This window comes from Myotis myotis, unplaced genomic scaffold (genome assembly GCF_014108235.1).
Source record: "Myotis myotis isolate mMyoMyo1 unplaced genomic scaffold, mMyoMyo1.p scaffold_m19_p_6, whole genome shotgun sequence".
In the NCBI taxonomy this organism is placed as follows: Eukaryota; Metazoa; Chordata; class Mammalia; order Chiroptera; family Vespertilionidae; genus Myotis; species Myotis myotis.
Genome location: NW_023416368.1, coordinates 23,674,243 through 23,691,909, shown reverse-complemented (window position 1 = coordinate 23,691,909; position 17,667 = coordinate 23,674,243). Strand labels below are relative to the sequence as shown.

Sequence of the window (17,667 nt, the reverse complement as noted above, 5' to 3'; positions counted from 1 at the left end):
CATGATTTCACTTATATAAGGTATCTAAGCTAGTTAAACTCCTAGAAGCAGGAAGTAAAATGATGTGTTGAGAGAGGAAAAAATGGGGAGTTACTTTTCAATGCTTCAGTCATGCAAGATGAAAAAGTACTAGAGTTCTGATGTACAACATTGTGTGCGCAGCCATCAATGCTATACTGCACATTTTAAAGTCTGTTGAGGATGGAGTTCGTGTTCCTTTTTTTTTAAAAAAAAAAAAAAAAAAAAAAAAAAAAAACAAGCACAAAAAAACCCAAAAGGAACAAACAAAATAAACTTAAAACTAAGATTTCAAAAAGACATTTACCTTGGTGTACAGTATTAACTTTCTAAAAAGCAAAATCAGGAGTTATTGAATTTTTAGGTTTATAAAGAGAGCTGTTATGTCTCTTTAGCACCAGAAAAATAAAACCTATCACGTGTCCCCAAGCCTCTGTGGAAAATGATCAGCCCTGCACAATTCGGCAGTGTCAGTGGGAGTCTTGGAAGGGAAAAAAGAAGTGCACACTGGCAGTACTGTATTCACTCCAGCAAATGGAATGCCTCTCTTCGTTTATAACATCATTTTCTTTGACTTTCTGGTTGCATCTGGGATGAAAGGGAACTATTTATAACACAAAGGTTATTTGTGCCATATTATTAAGTTAATATAGAGAAAGGGCAAAGGATATTTTGTTCTTACCCAACCAATAATTTGGAAGAATGTAATTAGCAGATAATTATGGGCTGTAGGAAGAAGTGTCTGTTGTAAATTAGAAGTAACTGGGGGAAATAAGCCTCTTTGCCATAAACCGCAAGTAAGAATCATGATGGACCAATGTTTATTATCATAATTTTATATACTATTGCTATTAACTGAGGAATTATAGTGAAGCACACAGTACGTTTCTTCTTGAAGCCCTCTGGTGCCCAAAGAGGTAGATATAATACTTTATGCCACAGATAAGAAAAGGTGTTGACTATAACAGCACACAAGGTAGAGCCAGAATAAAAACAAAGTATCTTTTTTTTCAATTCTTTATTGTTTAAAGTATTACATAAGTCTCCCTTTCCCCCCATTGACCTCTCCCCAGCAGCCCCCACCCCCAGCACATGCCCTCACCCCCTTACTGTCTGTGCCCATTGGTTATGCTCATATGCATGCAAACAAGTCCTTTGGTTGATCTCTTACCTCCTAACCCCCCATCTTCCCTCATAGGTTGGACAGTCTGTTCAATGCTTCTATGACTCTAAAACCAGGTATCTCAAATCTCTGATTAAAACTCGTTTTCACTTGGATATGCCACTTCTGTACTTTTCAAAGGCTTTACAGAAATATCTAAAATTGGGAACAAAGAGAAGGGGTGCTCTTTAGAATTCTTAATCTGCCTTTGTATATGTTCAGTCTCTGCTGGTAACCAACTTCATTAGGACAGAAGCAGTGCTGAACATAGAAACGTGGCAGGTGTAATTCATGATCACATAAGTTGCGATCGCGATGCTCATGGGCTGATCACCAGACACAGGCTGAGGTTGATCCCTGAAAGTCCCTCACGCAGGCAAACGGAGATGGTTGGTCACCTTAAACTTAGGGCATAGGGTATGTCCACCGTCATAGAGCAGCAGCACTAGAAGGGACCACAGAAACCACCCAGTCCAACCTCTTTGTTTAACAGATGGAAAGTCATATCACGGGTATGGCTAATGACATCTCCACAGGGCCACAGCTAACCCCAAGGAGTGTTTAAATGACAAGTGAACTCCACTATTCTAATTCCAGATTTGTGAATGTCATTACGGGAGAAAAAATTCTGCTATGGTGAAGGGCTAGACTTTGATCCCAGACTTTTTGGGCTTCTATCCTGCATCTGACCTCTTTAAGCCCCAGTACTTTTGACTGAAAATTGATATTTTTAGCATTGAACCAGACAGTGCCAATAAAGTATTGGGCTGAGTGCCTGGCATATAAAAAACACGAAATGGCTTTTATTATTTTGGGGAGTTTTCATCAATTTCTCTTCTTTATATTATTACTAGAGGCCTGGTGCACAAAAATTTGTGCACTTCGCGGGGGGGGGGGGGGTCCCTCAGCCCGGACTGTGCCCTCTCGCAGTCTGGGACCCCTTGGGGGATGTCCACCTGCTGGCTTAGGCCTGCTCTCCGGGGGCCTAAGATGGCAATCAGACATCCCTCTGGAAGCCTGGTAGCCCTCGGGGGATGTCCACTTGCCAGCGGGGAGCAGACCTAAGCTGCAGTCAGACATCCTTAGAGCTGCTGAGGAGGCAGGAGAGGCTCCCACCACCACCGCTATACTGACAGCCATCAGCCTGGCTTGTGGCTGAGCAGAGCTCCCCCTGTGGGAGCACACTGACCACCTGGGGGCAGCTCCTGCATTGAGCATCTGACCCCTGGTGGTCAGTGTGTGTCATAGTGACCAGTCATTCCCAGTCGTTCTGCTGTTAGAGTCAGTTTGCATATTACCCTTTTATTATATAGGATAGAGGCCTGGTGCATTGGTGGGGGCCGGCTGGTTTGCACTGAAGGGTGTCCCAGATCAGGGTGGGGGTCCCGCTGGGGTGCCTGGCCAGCCTGGGTGAGGGGCTGATGGCTGTTTGCAGGCTGGTCAAGTCCCCCCCCCAAAAGTGGGGACCCTCACCCCATGGAGGTTTGGCCAGCCTGGGTGAGGGGTTGATGGCTGTTTTCAGGCTGGCCACACCCCCCTTTAGGGTGGGGGGTCCCCACTGGGGTGCCTGGCAGGCTGGCCAAGCCCCCTGGTGACGGAAGCTCCCAGCCTCTCCTTTTTTTCTTTTTCTTTTTATTCTGGGATTTATTTACCTTCTATAATTGAAACTTTGTTGCTTTGAGTGGAGCTCAGAGCCGGCCAGCAGGCAGGAAGCTTGGCTTCCTCCATCATTGGGGTAACCAAGCCTCCTGCTAGCTCCAGCTCCATGGCTGCCGGCTGCCATCTTGGTTGGGTTAATTTGCATATAGTCGCTCTGATTGGCTGGTGGGCGTGGCTTAAGGAGTAGTGAAGGTATGGTCAATTTGCATGTTTGTCTTTTATTAGTGTAGATGATGATGATGATGATGATGATGATGATGATGATGATGATTGCTACTTAGAGCAAGACAGACACCACCAAGGATAATAAGACCCTTTCTTGGGTTGTCACTAAAATCATGTGGACTTTAAGTACACCAAAGGACAGTGTTTCACATTTGGAAATTTCTTCAAATAAGTTATTGTGAACTGTGTCATGATGATCTGAACAATTTACAGACACTTTTTGAAAACACACTTCTTTGACTACGACAGGTACACTCAAATTGCTTTAGTGATTCACTTCAAGTTATTCCATCTGGTTTTTCTAAAAGGCTCCTTTCAAAATGCTGGATCTTTATCACCATTCTGTAGGTCCTGAGCCATTTTCTATAGAAGCCAATTTATTAACAATTTCTATAGAAGCACTCACCAAAAGATGGGCATCCTAAAATGAATATATTTTAAATGACTTCAAACCCAATAATACAACAACAGGGTTTACAGAACAGAATTTTGATTCAGAAGTTAGCTTCATGCATTTAGCATTCAGCAGGTTTGGCCTACTTTGGGATACAAGAACACGAAATGCACATTTTCTCTTTCTTTGATTCCTTTTTCATTGTTCAGTATTGTAATCTGTTAAAATGCCAGCCCATACCCAGGAATGTAGAAAATGATGGATTTGATAGAATTTGAGAAAACCAGGACAGGTGTTCCTGAGAACCACCTGTATCCTTTCTTGGATGAGCATTAGATGGGGTGTGCTTTGAGAGGAGCAAAGAGAATTCTAATGAACAGAATAAACTGGTGAATAAAATAGAATCAGAGACATGGAAATGGAACAAACTGACAATTGTCAGAGGGAAGAGGGGTAGGGGGGCAGTAAGAGATTAAACAAAGGTCTTATATACATATACTAGTACCTATGGACACAGACAATAGCGTGGCTAAGGTCTGGAGTGGGGTGGGAACTGGGTGGAGGTAGGTAATGGGGATAAAAAAGAGGGGCATCTGTAATAATCTCAACAATAAAGATTGAAAAAAAAGAAATGAGAAGAATGATAGAAGTAGCAAATATTTAGTTATCTAATTAAGTATTGTCTATGTTCCAAACACTGGTTAAGCACTGGATATATAGGGGTGTCATTCCTGCTCTCATGAGATCTGCATTCAATGGTAGGAAACAGTAAAGAAGTGACATAAGCCAATTAATGACAGTTTATGATGAGTGGGAAGATGGGAGATGAGAGAGTGTGTAACTGAGAATGGAGGAAGTGTTGGGGAAGTAACTTCAGATAACGAGTTGAGGGAAGGTCTCTTAGAGCTGGAGAAATGTGAGCTGACAGCTGAGTGATGAAGACTCCAGAACTGTGTCCATCCATAAAGAAGAGACATTCAAATGTCCTGGGGTGGGGACAAGGCCAGCATGATCTGCAAAGAGCAGAGAGCCGTGTGGCTAGAGGGCAGTGAACCCAGGAACACTGATTGTAGATGGAGTTGGACACACTGGCTTGGGATAGACGAAGAAGGCCTTGTAAGCTGGAGTGGGGAGTCACTTAGTTCTAAACCCATTGGAACCAGTGGACATCTTCAAGCCACGAGTGGGCATGGTTGGATTGGTGTGGCATTAATGTTTATGTTATAAGACATGATTCTTTTCTAGTTAAGCTTTTTTTATGTTGCACTGGAAACGATGTTTCCTGGCAAATATTCCTTCACATATTTATTACTCCTGGACTTAACATAGAATTATTTATTCTTTGCATAACAATTTACTTTTCATAATATTTCTTTTCTTAATTGAATTTATTGTGGTGGACATTGGTTAATAAAATTATATAGGTTTCAGGTATATAATTCTACAATACGTCATCTGTATACTGTCCTGTGTGTTCACCACCCCAGGTCAAGTCTCCTTTCATCACCATTTATTCATCTTTACCCTCTTCTACCTCCCCCATGCCTCCTTCCTCTGGCAATCACCATATACACAAAGTGGAGACAGACTCACGGATACAGAGAACAGACTGACAGCTGTCAGAGGGGAGGGGGGTGGGGGCTGGGTGAGAAGGGTGAAGGGATTAAGAAAAAAGTCATAGAAACAGGCAACAATATGAACTTTTTTTTTGTTTAATTCTGGCAATCTGTCTGGGCAAGACTTTCTCACTGCTTTACTTTTCACTTCCCTCTCCTCTCCACTGGGGGGCTCCAGAGTTTGTAATAAGTATCTAGCCTGGTTAGTCACCTGAGCAACGTCTCTGGGATGGTCTCCTTAGAGTCCCTCCAAAAGCTATGTTTAAGATAAGCAATACTGACAAGAGAGTATGAGCAACCAAAGAGATAAAGGATTAAAACACAATCAGCTCTTTGACACAGGTCCGCCTTTGATGGACTGCATAAGATACAGTAATAAGAATCACTATTTCTCCATAAAACCTATGGGATGCCAAGCCTTCACATGGCTAAATTCACTAGGACTGATGAATAGTTTTTATTTTAAGTGGAAGTGATTGTACAAACAGCAGAAAGATTTATAGAACCAATCTGAAAATTACTAGGGCAGACCCTGCAAACCTGCCAATTAGTGACAACCTTAACTGTTGACAGTTTCTGAGTGTTTACTCTGTGCTAACGCCATGCTAAGTGCATTATTATTTACATCATCTCATTCAGTCCTCCATCACTCACAGCTGGTAGGAATGACCATGATCCCCTCTACCGAAGCTGGAAAACTGAGGCTGCTCAGGGCCTCAAAGTGACTTGGCCAAACATCTCAGATGTATTCAGTGGTGGAGCTGGCATTTGCACAAAAGACTTCTGACTCCAAAGCCCTTCGTGCTAACCAGGACACTAAAAGAAAGAGAATTCCAGAGACTTCCATTCTAGTCTCAGCCCACTTTCTTGCCATTTTAGTTTTCTCAGTGATAAAATGCATATCATTGTTGCCTGAGGGGAGGTGGGAGACAACACAGGTACAACACATTTGCAGAGCATAGCATCCCTAGTGCCAGAAAGGTAATCAAAATGTGTTGTAAGCTACCAGAGGTCACACAAAAACAAAGTATTTTCAGCTAGGTGACTGATGTTTGCTTTCAAAAGAACACCCTGTCCCCAAAATGAATTCCTTAAAAATTCTTTTCTGTTTTCTGAACTTGGTTGCCCTCTCTTGCAACTTGACCCAAATTCCACATGAAATGTTCATTTCTGTCATCTGATCCTCTCTCAGACAGGAGTTGGCAACATAGGTAAATTTCTACTGAGCTCTGCCACTAACTCACCCTGTGGCTTTGGGCAAATCCCTCTCTCAGAACCCCAAATGCAAAATGAGAGAGTGGGTTCATTGAAGTTCAAGGTTATTCCTATTGTAAAGTACTAGGGTGGAATGCTGCCCATGGCTGAGGAAAAGGGCTAGGTCATAACATAACAAGGGAATGACTCCGCAATATTTAATGAGTGAATTACGGGGCTCTTGACCCTCGGGTGGTCACTGGTATTTGGGGTGCAGCAGACACCATTCTAGGGGCTGGTCCTGAAAACGTGAACAAAGCCCGTCTGGCTCCTGCCCCCTGTGGAACTTCTACATCAACAGATCAAAACGTTGGAGCCTGAAAAAGACTTCCAACCACAGACGCATCTCCTCCGACACGCACACGGTTTCCAACGTTTGTGAAACTTGCCAGTGTTTAAATATAATGGGAGATTTCGCACAGACCGTCTCTTTTCCAGCTACTCTTTTAAAACAGGAATAGTTGGCAACGCTGGGCTGGCATTTGCACATGGCAGGGAAATGCTGGAACCGAACAGAAGCCGGACCACCCCACCCTCACCACTGCCCACCCCACACTTCAGCCGTCTCAGTAAGCCACCCAGGGCTCGCTCTCCGGTGACTACGCTGTGTGATAGAGGGAAAACTGAAAGAAGCTACTTCAATCGTGTTGGTTTGTACAAAGGGAGGCACAAGGCACTCATGGGACAGAACGTACACACTTCCAGGGAGCTGCCTTCACCTCTGAGCCTCTGACCCTGCCCGCCCCTCTACCCACCGAGGAGGAGCCAGGAGACCTGGGTCCACAAAAGATCCTCTCTATGAATTGTTACGCCACACGGGGCAAGTAGTTTCCTCCTGTGTGCCTCAGTTTCCCCAGCAGTAGCCCGAGGAAGTCTGCTAGATTCTAACTGTTAAGAGATCCTTCTTGCCGGGACCTACATAATTCTCAGTCCTGTCTCGGATCCCCCCTCCTCCCAGTCATACCCTGAGGACGGACGTCTAAAAGGGAAGCTTGCCTTTCTTCACCTCGGATCTGCAGGCTCATTACCCGCCACCCCCGGCATCCACCCACCCGCTGTGGCATCGCCCAGGTCTCTTGGACGGGAAGGGGGTCACTTCAGGGGAACTGGGCCTCGGCCCGGGAAGTTGGGGCGCGCTCTGCATCCCAGCGGCGTCCCCAGCTGCCAGCTCCCAGCCCCGCCCGCAGCGGTCTTCCCGCACGGACCCGGGCGACTGCGCTCCGTTTCTGGGAACAGGCTCCGATCCGATCGGGGCGTCCGCTGGCTGGCTGCTCCCTGCTCCCCTCCGCACCCCACTCTCCAACCCTCCCCCTGGGTCAGCCCGGAACCGCCCCTCTACGGGGAGCTGCGCACTTGGCGGCACTTGGACCCCTCGGCAGCCAGCAGGTGCCGCGCTCCCGCCCAGCCCAGCCCCGTCCCCGTGGCCACCCCTGCGCGCTGCTCTCTCCGCGTTTCTGGGGGTTCCCGTGTTACCCCTGCTCCCCGGGCGGAAGCACCAGTCCCAGCTTCTTGGAAGGCGAGAAGGGAGAAGCCAGATCTAGGTGAGTGGTGGCCTCGATTTTTCCTTTTCTTGTTACTAACTTACATGCTAAGGGCACGCACTGTTGGGAAGCTAGGAAGTTAAAAGGGAAGAGAAATAAGACAAAGGCAGGCGGTCCAGACAACCCACCACAACCAGATAGGGCTGGGACCAGTCCTCGCTCCCTGGCTACTCTGCACCCCACAGGTCCCCCAGCCTCCCACTGACCCGGGTCCAGACACACACCGACTTCAGCGAGTATTTGCTGGGTGGAGACAAGCGCTGGGAGCATTTCTGCTTGTTTCTCTCACTCAGCCTCTAATCAAGCAGAAACTGCCTTTGATGGTTGGCTTCATCTCCACCAGGATTCCTCCCCCCAGAGCGGAAGGATTTGAACACAGACAATTAAAAATGTGGTATGTTTCACACCATGGCCTGCTATGCAGCACTTCACAAGCAGAAGTCAGGGCTGTGGGGGTCAGCATGCCTAGATGGCAGAGGGATAAAAGTAAATGAGCATCAGGTGCAAAAATATACCTACTTTAGGATGTCATTTAGGTGACTTACTTTAAAACACATGTCATATTGTAAAATCATAGAAAGTGGACTGTAAAATGTGTCCCAGATCCATGATTGTGGCTGTCTGGGCAGCATACAAGGGGAATGGATTTGGCATGAGGGTGAAGGTGGAGGTAATGTTTTACCTAGAATTCTGAATACATACAGATGACGAAGCAAAGATGATGAAACGGAAACAATATAACGGAGGGCACCGTTAACTTGGGTGTTTTTTTAATATTTTCTTTCTTCCCTCTGGTTCTACATAATTCCCAGTTTAAGACGTTCTGTTTTTCAAGTGCAAACACAATACATTATGTCTATGCGATGCCTTGGCAATGAGACGTACAGTTTTGTCAGAAGTTGCAACTTTCTTGCATTACAACTTAGGTTCCTCAATTCCTGAAGATGACACCTCTGCACCGAGGGAGCCCTTACAAAAGCTCCCCTATTGACAGCCCCCAAAATATAAGCCCAAGGTCAAATGCTGGCATCAGAGAAGGAGGCTGCAATTAATAGTCTGGTAACAGGTCAAGGTAGAATCTGCAAGTTTTCTGTATTCTTATAAACCGCATTGTTCTCTCTCTTGTATTTCCTGTGTTGAGGAGGTTCATTTCCATGGGTGGTGACTGCCCTCTTGACATTTTGAAATGAAACTTATTTGACACTGCAGACTTAGTACCAGGAGGTGAGGAGGGTGTTAGGTTTGGTAGAAGAGAGCCCTATAGCTCTTCTGGGCCGTACTTCAGTAGAATGGGGGGGAAATGTGTCCCTATTTTCCTAGCAGAGAAAGGTTGATTTCTTTCTGGATGCGAGGGAAAGTTGCCTAATTTGATTATCCACATGGGGAGAAGAAGAGAAAGCCAATTCTAAATTGGATTGGGTATGTTAAGTGCAACGGAGAAGCCACCACCTAATCATTCCATCCGCCTTTCCCTTCCCTGTCTACATAGTTTCTTCCTGCTAAAAATCACCGCATCTTCGGTGAACAAAATTGCACATCAAAATGAACTTCTGAAATGTGGCAAGTTGCGGTAATATTCCTCTCTCTTTTGCTTTCTGATTTGACAACTTGCAAGGTCAATGCTTGGCTGCAGAAGATAGGCTACTCGAGAGAAGCCTGAGGTGTGAAGAGCCTATGTAAGAATGACAGGGTGGGGTGTGGTGGGAAAACTTGAGGCCTCACATAAAAAAATAAAAGAGAGTATAGCCCCTCCCCCCCCCGCAACCCCCGCTGTGTTAACAATCGCAATTCCTTAAAATCAATGTTCTCTTTAGGATCAATCTTCTCAAATGTCATCTGTGGTTCAGCCCTGACACTAGTCCCCACTTATTCGGGACTCTGGATGCAATAATAGAATGCACAGGGCACCCCCATCCTTCTTCCTAGCCCACAAGGAAACACTAAGGCTTCTTCCTACTCCCTTTCCCGAGGGAATTAAAAGCTCTTTGTTTTTTTCAGCCTGGAGAGACAGTTGAGTTCTTTCTATCTCCCTGAGCTCAATAATCCCCCGGGCTTCCTCCGGCCACCTGTTACCACCTGCCCCTCCAGCCCTTCCAGCCCCTCTCCCAGGCCATTTAATGGGTTGCTTCCTAATTGCTGACTCTTTCTTTGCTCTTTGTTTAAAGATTCTTTTTAAAGTTCAGAAGGCGCTTTGCCAGCAGCTGGCTTTTAGTATGAAAAGTAGAATTTCTTTAATGAGTCTGCCTTCCACATGAGGGCTTGACTTACATTTTCCTCACAGGAAAATAAGCTTTTCTTCTAGGCTTGTTTAGGGGTTTCTCAAGTTCTTTTTCAATAACATCCTTAGGGCAGGTTCCCTTGGGAGACTTTCCTCAATGATGTCTCTACTCTGTATTTCCTTCATCTCAGAAAACGTCCAAGAGGAAATCAGTCCGCAGGAGTCAAATTAAATGAATGCATAAATATATGGAACAACACACCCATGTTTTTTTCTCTCGCTCTCCCTTTCCTTCTCTAAAAATCAATTAAAAAATCATACATGATAAGGAAATCCTGCTACTATTAAAAATATCAGTAGCTAACATTTATTCTGTGCATGGGCCCTTTGTGTCCCCTGCTTGTGAGTAGCTCAAGCCATATAGCTAAAAATGAATATTGGAAATAATTTGTATAAAATCACTAGCTTCACCCATTTGTGGTAGATCTGAAAGGCTAGCTCTGGACCCATGTTTCCACATGGCAGCACTCTCTTAGATTTGAGGGCAGTAGCCTCTTTTTGGTGGAGCCTGGATCCTCCAGGTTGCCAGTGTTCCCACCGGTCACACTGTCTTCTGCCTGGGTTGGTGAGCTCATTTGCATTTCTGCCTGGCTCTGGTAGGCATCTGAGCCTGTGATTCCTGAGGAAGGCACTGTCATTTTCCCCATGTTACAGGTGAGGGGTGAAGTCACCGGCTCAGAGCCATTCTCCGCGTCAGTTTTAGAACCAGAACTCTGGATGCTGCCTCTTTTTACCAATTTCAGGGAAAGTAAAATTCTCTTTTTCGTCACCTGAGGATATGGTTACTGATTTTAGAGAGAGAGAGGAAGACAGAGAGAAACACCTATATGAGATAAAAATATCCATCGATTGCCTCCTGTACACACCCTGAGCGGGGATGGAACCCGCAACCTAGGTACATGCCCTAACCAGGAATCGAGCCCATAAACTTGGTGTTCAGGACAATGCTCCAACCAACTGAGTCACCTGGTCAGGGCAGGAGAGTAAAATTCTTTACGACTGGGTTTAGGAATGAAACAAAAAAAGCCATAGTGCATATGTTTTCCAGGGCTTTTTAGCTCTCACATACATTACTTAATTTGAGCTTTAGAGTAACTAATAATTATTGAGCACTTACGCTGTGAAAATACTTTACATATTATCTCATTAAACATTTAATCTCCCTTGGCAGTAAGGACCATGATCAAGTTCAGGGGAAGGGAAAAAAGAAACATGTTGAGTAAAAGTTAGCAACTTCCTGGGGTGGCAAAGCCCAAACTCAGCCCTTGTTCCTTTTATATTGTAGTACCTTCCAGGGTCAGAGAAAAGAGAGAGGGAATGTATTATTTACAATTAAAAAAGAAATTAAAGTTGTTGATCACACATCAAAAAAATTTTTTAAATCAGCATATTTTTCTCAAACATATGGAGAGTCACAATAAAATCTTATTTTTATTTTATAGTTGTTAAAGCACTGCTGACCTCATTTTAAACTTGTCTTCATACTTCAAACATATTTCGCTTTGCTCCTTCTTTGTAAGTCTAGGTCCACTACTAATGAGTCTGTGAAGTGGCTTCTCCCAGATGCTTAATGTTCTCTGTTACTGCTGAAATTATTTTCAAGTACAAAAAATTTCACCAGAGTGGTACAAATGAACATTTCAGCCACAGTCTGCACTCAGGGTACTAGAGTATGCCATTTGTACGGTATTACAAGGCCATCATTTCTTGTTCTCTCCTTGATATCTAGCTAAGGCATCCAGACCTCTTTTGAGCGGAGATGAATGTTTCTGCCAGGATTATGTAACTGGAGGATCCAGGTCTGAGCAGACAACCATGGGAGCCAATACTTCAAGCAAACCCCCAGTTTTTGATGAAAATGAGGATGGTAAGCAATGTGTGGTGGTTGTGCATAATAGGTAGACTTTTGCACAATTCCAAATAAGCTCTTAGTTTCTTAAGTATATTTTAATGTACTGCAAGGGTGAGCCCAAGAACCTTGTACGCTCACAGTTAGATTTTACCACTTTCCATGGGACTTCAGGCAGCTGTCTTAATCGTGACTGTACCAATGCCCTATGTCCAAAGGGGGCTGTTGGGCACTTGGTCAGTAGAAGACCTTGAAGTGAAATGATTTGTTTGTTCTCTATGCTGTTCCCTTGACAGTTGAAATTACTACTACCTACTGCTAGTTATTATAGAACATTTCTTATATTATCAAATTACATGTGAACGATAACGCATACTCATAGTATAGAATGAAGTCATTACGTAGGTGTTCTCTGAGCCTCTAACTGCCAAAATCTGGGGTCCTAGACCAATTCCACAATGCTAGGTCACAGGAAAAAGAATTGGTGGAAAACTTTCAAGGCCAGACTCAGCAAGAAAAGCAGTAAGAAGCATGGATCCTGATTCTCCCGTCACCCCACCATGAGTCGTGCCAAAACCAGGCAAGGGCCTGGTGATTCTTCCTTCCCATAGTGGGAGTCAGAGCAGCCTCATCAGTGCATGCAGGGTAGCAGCTGTTTATGTGTTGTCTGGGAAAAAGAAATCCCCTGCTAGTAAGTTGTCCAGGCTTCCCAGAGGGAGCCCCCAGAGTCATTTCCAGGGAGTTCTGCTAATGGGCCTTAAAGGAAAAGAAGAATGAATGAAATTCAGAAAATCTGAGCACCAGGCCTATTACAAGCCACCTGTGTGGCTCGAGAATTATTCCCTCTTCAGTTTCATCATCAGTTAAGTGAAGGATAGGCTGATCGTGAAGGTCTTTTTTAAGGTCTTTTTTTTAACTCAAAAAGTTTACCATTTTGAGATCCTCAAACCAATTTGCAAACATGATGATGCAGTATCAAAATCATTAAGGAAAGTTGTGTTAAAATGGACATTTGACTGCTGGAAGGGAAACTGAATATCAGTGGCTTAGACAAGACGGACATGCTTTCTTTATTATGTAACAATCTAGGCATAAGTAATAGGTGATATGTGGCTCTAGAAGGTTAGGAATTGTGACTCTGAAAAGCTGATTTCTCTCATTCTCTTTCCATCCCTAGAGTCTTACTCTCTCCTGGTGCCTCTGGATGGCTCACCACCACTTCCAAATGCCAGCAGTAGAAGGGGGAGGGGAAGGCTGTGCCCACTCCTTTGAAGCACATGATCTGGCTATAGCTGGTCACTTTCATTCACATGCACATACCTAGTTACCAGGGACATGGAAATTTATTTATCTTGTATGGCCATGAACCTTCTCAAAATAAGGTGTTGTTTAGTTCCCCAGGAAGAATTAGCAGTTTGCCATGGTTGTGGGGCATACCAGAAGCCTGCTACAATCTAAGTTTTTGAGACTTTGGATTGACCCTTTTAAAAACAAAATATTTGATCCCAGCTATTCACTAGTAATTTAGAGGCACAAAATATTGTATTGGAACCCTGAAATTATAGAGTTAGAAATGGTCTTAAGAAATTTTTTCCACTCTTAATTTCTATTGCTTTGCTTTGCTTTCTCAAGTAGCAAAGGCAAGGATCTAGAGACCAGTGATGGTACTTGATTTTTCCATCTCTAAAATGGGAAGACAAGTTGCCTTGGATTTTATTCATTTGGTTAACTATCCTCCCTATGGATTCAGAGCTAATGCTGTGCATGGGGCTGGTCCTCAGAGAACAGAATAGGAAAGAGAGGCCAGCTTCATGCTTATAAGTTGCTAAGGATATGTGTCATATTAAGGCAGTGGTTCTCAACCTTCTGGCCCTTTAAAACAGTTCCTCATGTTGTGATCCAACCATAAAATTATTTTTGTTGCTACTTCATAACTGTCATTTTGCTACTGTTATGAATCGTAATGTAAATATCTGATATGCAGGATGGTCTTAGGCGAACCCTGTGAAAGGGTCATTCGACCGCCAAAGGGGTCGCAACCCACAGGTTGAGAACAGCTGTATTAAGGTATTAGGATGGCATTAGAAAGAGCAAACATAGAAATGACTAAATCCTCTTTAATTCAGCCAGCCCTTCTTCTCATGGGGTGCCCAAGGAAGTTAAGAGTAAGAAAGTGTGACCAATGGGAAATAAGGCAACACTTCATAAATACCTGCAAGGAACTCTGGAGAGTTAGGGTTAGGGTGGAGTCAGGTTTAAGGAGCAAGCAGTTCTTTCTCAAAACCCTCTAGGCTGCCACTTTTTTGTTGTCCAACCTCCCCAGCCCAATGAGACGATCCCACGGCAGCACCCGTAAAAAGAAGAGCTGAGCAGAACAGTCTGTGCTTCCCAGGGGACAAGGCTGTGAGTCCACTCATATACACAGCTGCAAGGCAGAAACTGAAGGGCAACTCCAGCTACTATGAGCCTGTCACTCTGTTCGGATGAGGAATAGAATAGAAAACGAGATGGCCACGCCCTGCCCTTGTGGAGAAGACAAACAATAGACAAATAAAAAATCCAGATAACTTCAGAGAACGTTAAAGTGCTCACTCCAAGGAAATAAGTCAGAGTGATCTTATGAAGAGTGACAGGCTGATGGTGGAGACCATGATAGATAGGGTATGGTCGGTGTGGCGTCTCTGAGAAGGTGACATTTGAGTTGGAAAAGGTGAAGAGGAGCCACTCAGGCAATGACAAGAAGAATAGTTCAAGTACAGGAAAAAAGCAAATCCAAAGTCCAATCAATGACAAAATTGGGATTGAATAGTTGGCTATCTGATGACCATGAGTTTGCATATATAAAGCTAATTTTTAAATCAATGCATCTCATAAAGTTGATTTGGCTCCTTTTATAGCTCTGGATGGAGCACAAGGTAAATTTTATTTGATTGCTGTGAAGCTTCCAACCAAGAAACAAAAACAACAAAGAAAAAAGCACTGGCTAATCAATTCACATTAATGCTTATATTATTTTGATGTCCATTTTTTAATGTAAATAATCAAATCGGGCCAGAATCTAGGGCACCAAATGAGCCAATTTAATTATTTTAAAAATATTGCTGAAGAGAATCCCAATATGTGATGATGAAAAAGTATGCAATATTTCCTTCAAAGTGTTTACTATTCCCAACATTGCTTTGAAGAATATTCAAACCGATTTTCCCCGGTAATATTTCAATATTTGTTTCTCATGGAAAGTGTTTTGGTTCACATGGAAGGTAATTAAGGAATAAGATAAGATGTTATTGGATGTCCCTTGAGATAAGCTGTTCTCACTAGAATTCATCCTGACACTTTGATTTTTGTGTTGTTCCATCTGATAGTGATCCTGAAAGAATTTTTCTCTTCGCTACTTATATAGGTCTTTATTTAATGAAAACAAAGTGTAAGCTTATAGTACTGTTAGACACAATAAGGTTTGCTTATTTGGTTAATGTTAAGTCAACTTTTACAAAGTAGATCTCAAATTATACTATTGTTCTGTTCTGGGGCTCTCACTTTTATATTTTAGCACAAACCTAAGTCCTAATTACTTATTTTATTATGATAAAATATATATAACACACTGTGCCATTTTAACCATTTTTAAGTGCACAGTTCAGTGGCATTGAGTATATTCCCATTTGGGCAACCATCACCACCATCTAGAACTTTTTCACCTTTCCAAACTAAAACTGCGTCCCCACTAAACAATAACACCCCATTCCCTCTTTTCCCCAAATTACAGAGAGGAAGGGAGAGGGATAGAGAGTTAGAAACATCGATGAGAGAGAAACACTGATCAGCTGCCTCCTGCACACTCCCTCCTGGGGATGTGCCCGTAACCAAGGTACATGCCCTTGACCGGAATCAAACCTGGGACCCTTGAGTCCGCAGGCCGACACTCTTTCCACTGAGCCAAACCGGTTAGGGCAAGCCATTCAACTTTCTGTCCCTATGAATTTGACTATTCTAGGTCCCTCATAATATTTGTCCGGCTTATTTCACTTATCCAATGTTTTCAAGGTTTATTCATGTTGTGGCATGTATCAGAATTTTATTCCTTTTTAAGGCTGAATAATATTCCACTGTGTATGTATACAACATTTTGTTTATTCTTTCATCCACTGGTGGACATTTGATGGTTCCCATCTTTTGACTACTGTGAATTTGACTGCTATGAACATTGGTGAGCAAATACTTGAGTCCCTGTTCTCAATTATTTTAGTTATATGTACTTGGAAGTGGAACTTTTAGATCCTATGGTAATTCTTTAATTTTTTGAGGAACTACCAGACAATCTTCCACCTAATTATGTTTAGTGTTTTAGTAATGGGAAACCACCGGCATAATGGGCTAAAAGCATGGGCTCTGGTATTGGAAGGACATGCACAGGTTCAAATCTCAGCTGGGCCACAGACTAGCAATGTGAAAACTAAAGGGGACATAGCTTGATCCGGCATCAGGAAACACTGAAGTCAATTGGACTAATTACAAAGTGTTCTAGAGGGACTTGCAATATCATGAACAAAGTCCCAGCCTAAACAACTACTAGTGAAGTCATTTGGAAAAAAACAACAACAACTTATATATGTAAGCAATGGGTATACTTCATTGGGCCATTGTGAGGATTAAGTAAAATAATGCCAGTAAAACACTTAGCAAGCTGTCTTACCTAAAGTGATCACCCAATTAATGCCAACGATAGTGTTATTTATTAGCACCAGAGTCTCTTAGCATGAACTCTTTGAACTACTTCAACTTTGGAAAGAAACAAAATTGATTCAATGCAACTCTGTTGATGCCATAGTCAACATGACCTATTCACAGTTCTATCAGTGGAACTGGGTCAGAAAACCTATATAAAAGCCCTCTAAATAGAGGCTATGTTATTGACTGTACAAAACAGCCTCATCTGGTTTCTCTTTTTATCCCCTGAGTTGATTGTGATTTTATTTAAGGCAAAATTGAGAACTCATTGAGCTGCAAATCAACACACTTTTTCTTTTCTTTTTTTTAAATATGTTTCTTTTTATTACAGAGAGGAAGGAAGAGGGAGAGAGAGACAGAAACATCAATGATGAGAGAGAACCTTAGACCCACTGCCTCCTTCATGCCCCTCACTGGAGATTGAGCCCGCAACCCGGACATGTGCCCTTAACCAGAATTGAACTCAGGACCCTTCAGTCCTCAGGCCGATGCTCTATCCACTGAGCAAAACTGGCTAGGGCTCAATAAACTTTTTCTGACTTCAACCTAAAGCTGCCTATTTAAGTAATCCCACTGGATCAACAGACACAGTGACAATTGCACTCCCTCCCTTTCCCCACTCCCCAACTACCATCTGGCTACTCTGAGAAACGAATGAATGATACAGAGACATTTTAAGTTTTCTGAAAGAAAAGGAGTGCAAGTGATACTTGTTTTTAATGTTTATAACTCTTTTCCTTTAATCTGTTTTCTTTCCTCTTTCTGAATGCAGCGGTTTTGTTTGTTCTGTGTAGTTTGGGCTTCCTCTTCTTCCTCCTCCTTTTCCTCCTCCTCCTCCTCCATCATCTTTTTCTTCTGGCTTGTTTTATTTTTTTAAAAAATCAACATTTAAAAAGTTCAATTATTGAGGTCTTTGTGCTAATTTAGAAAAAGTTATTTA

General features: G+C 43.2%; 1 protein-coding gene across 3 annotated transcripts in view; it reads left to right on the top strand.

Annotated features, from left to right (window-relative positions):
- Positions 1 to 7,418: 7,418 nt before the first annotated feature.
- STK32A (serine/threonine kinase 32A) overlaps positions 7,419 to 17,667 on the top strand; it is a 90,599-nt gene continuing 80,350 nt past the window's right edge. For 2 of the 3 annotated variants that reach the window (XM_036315303.1, XM_036315301.1), the window contains exons 1-2: positions 7,762 to 7,869; positions 11,877 to 12,014. In XM_036315303.1, coding sequence (XP_036171196.1) covers positions 11,963 to 12,014 — 52 coding nt within the window. In that variant the 5' untranslated portion in view covers positions 7,762 to 7,869; positions 11,877 to 11,962. Of the gene's footprint in view, positions 7,870 to 11,876; positions 12,015 to 17,667 lie in introns of all 3 variants that reach the window. The other variant, XM_036315304.1, reaches the window with a different exon arrangement.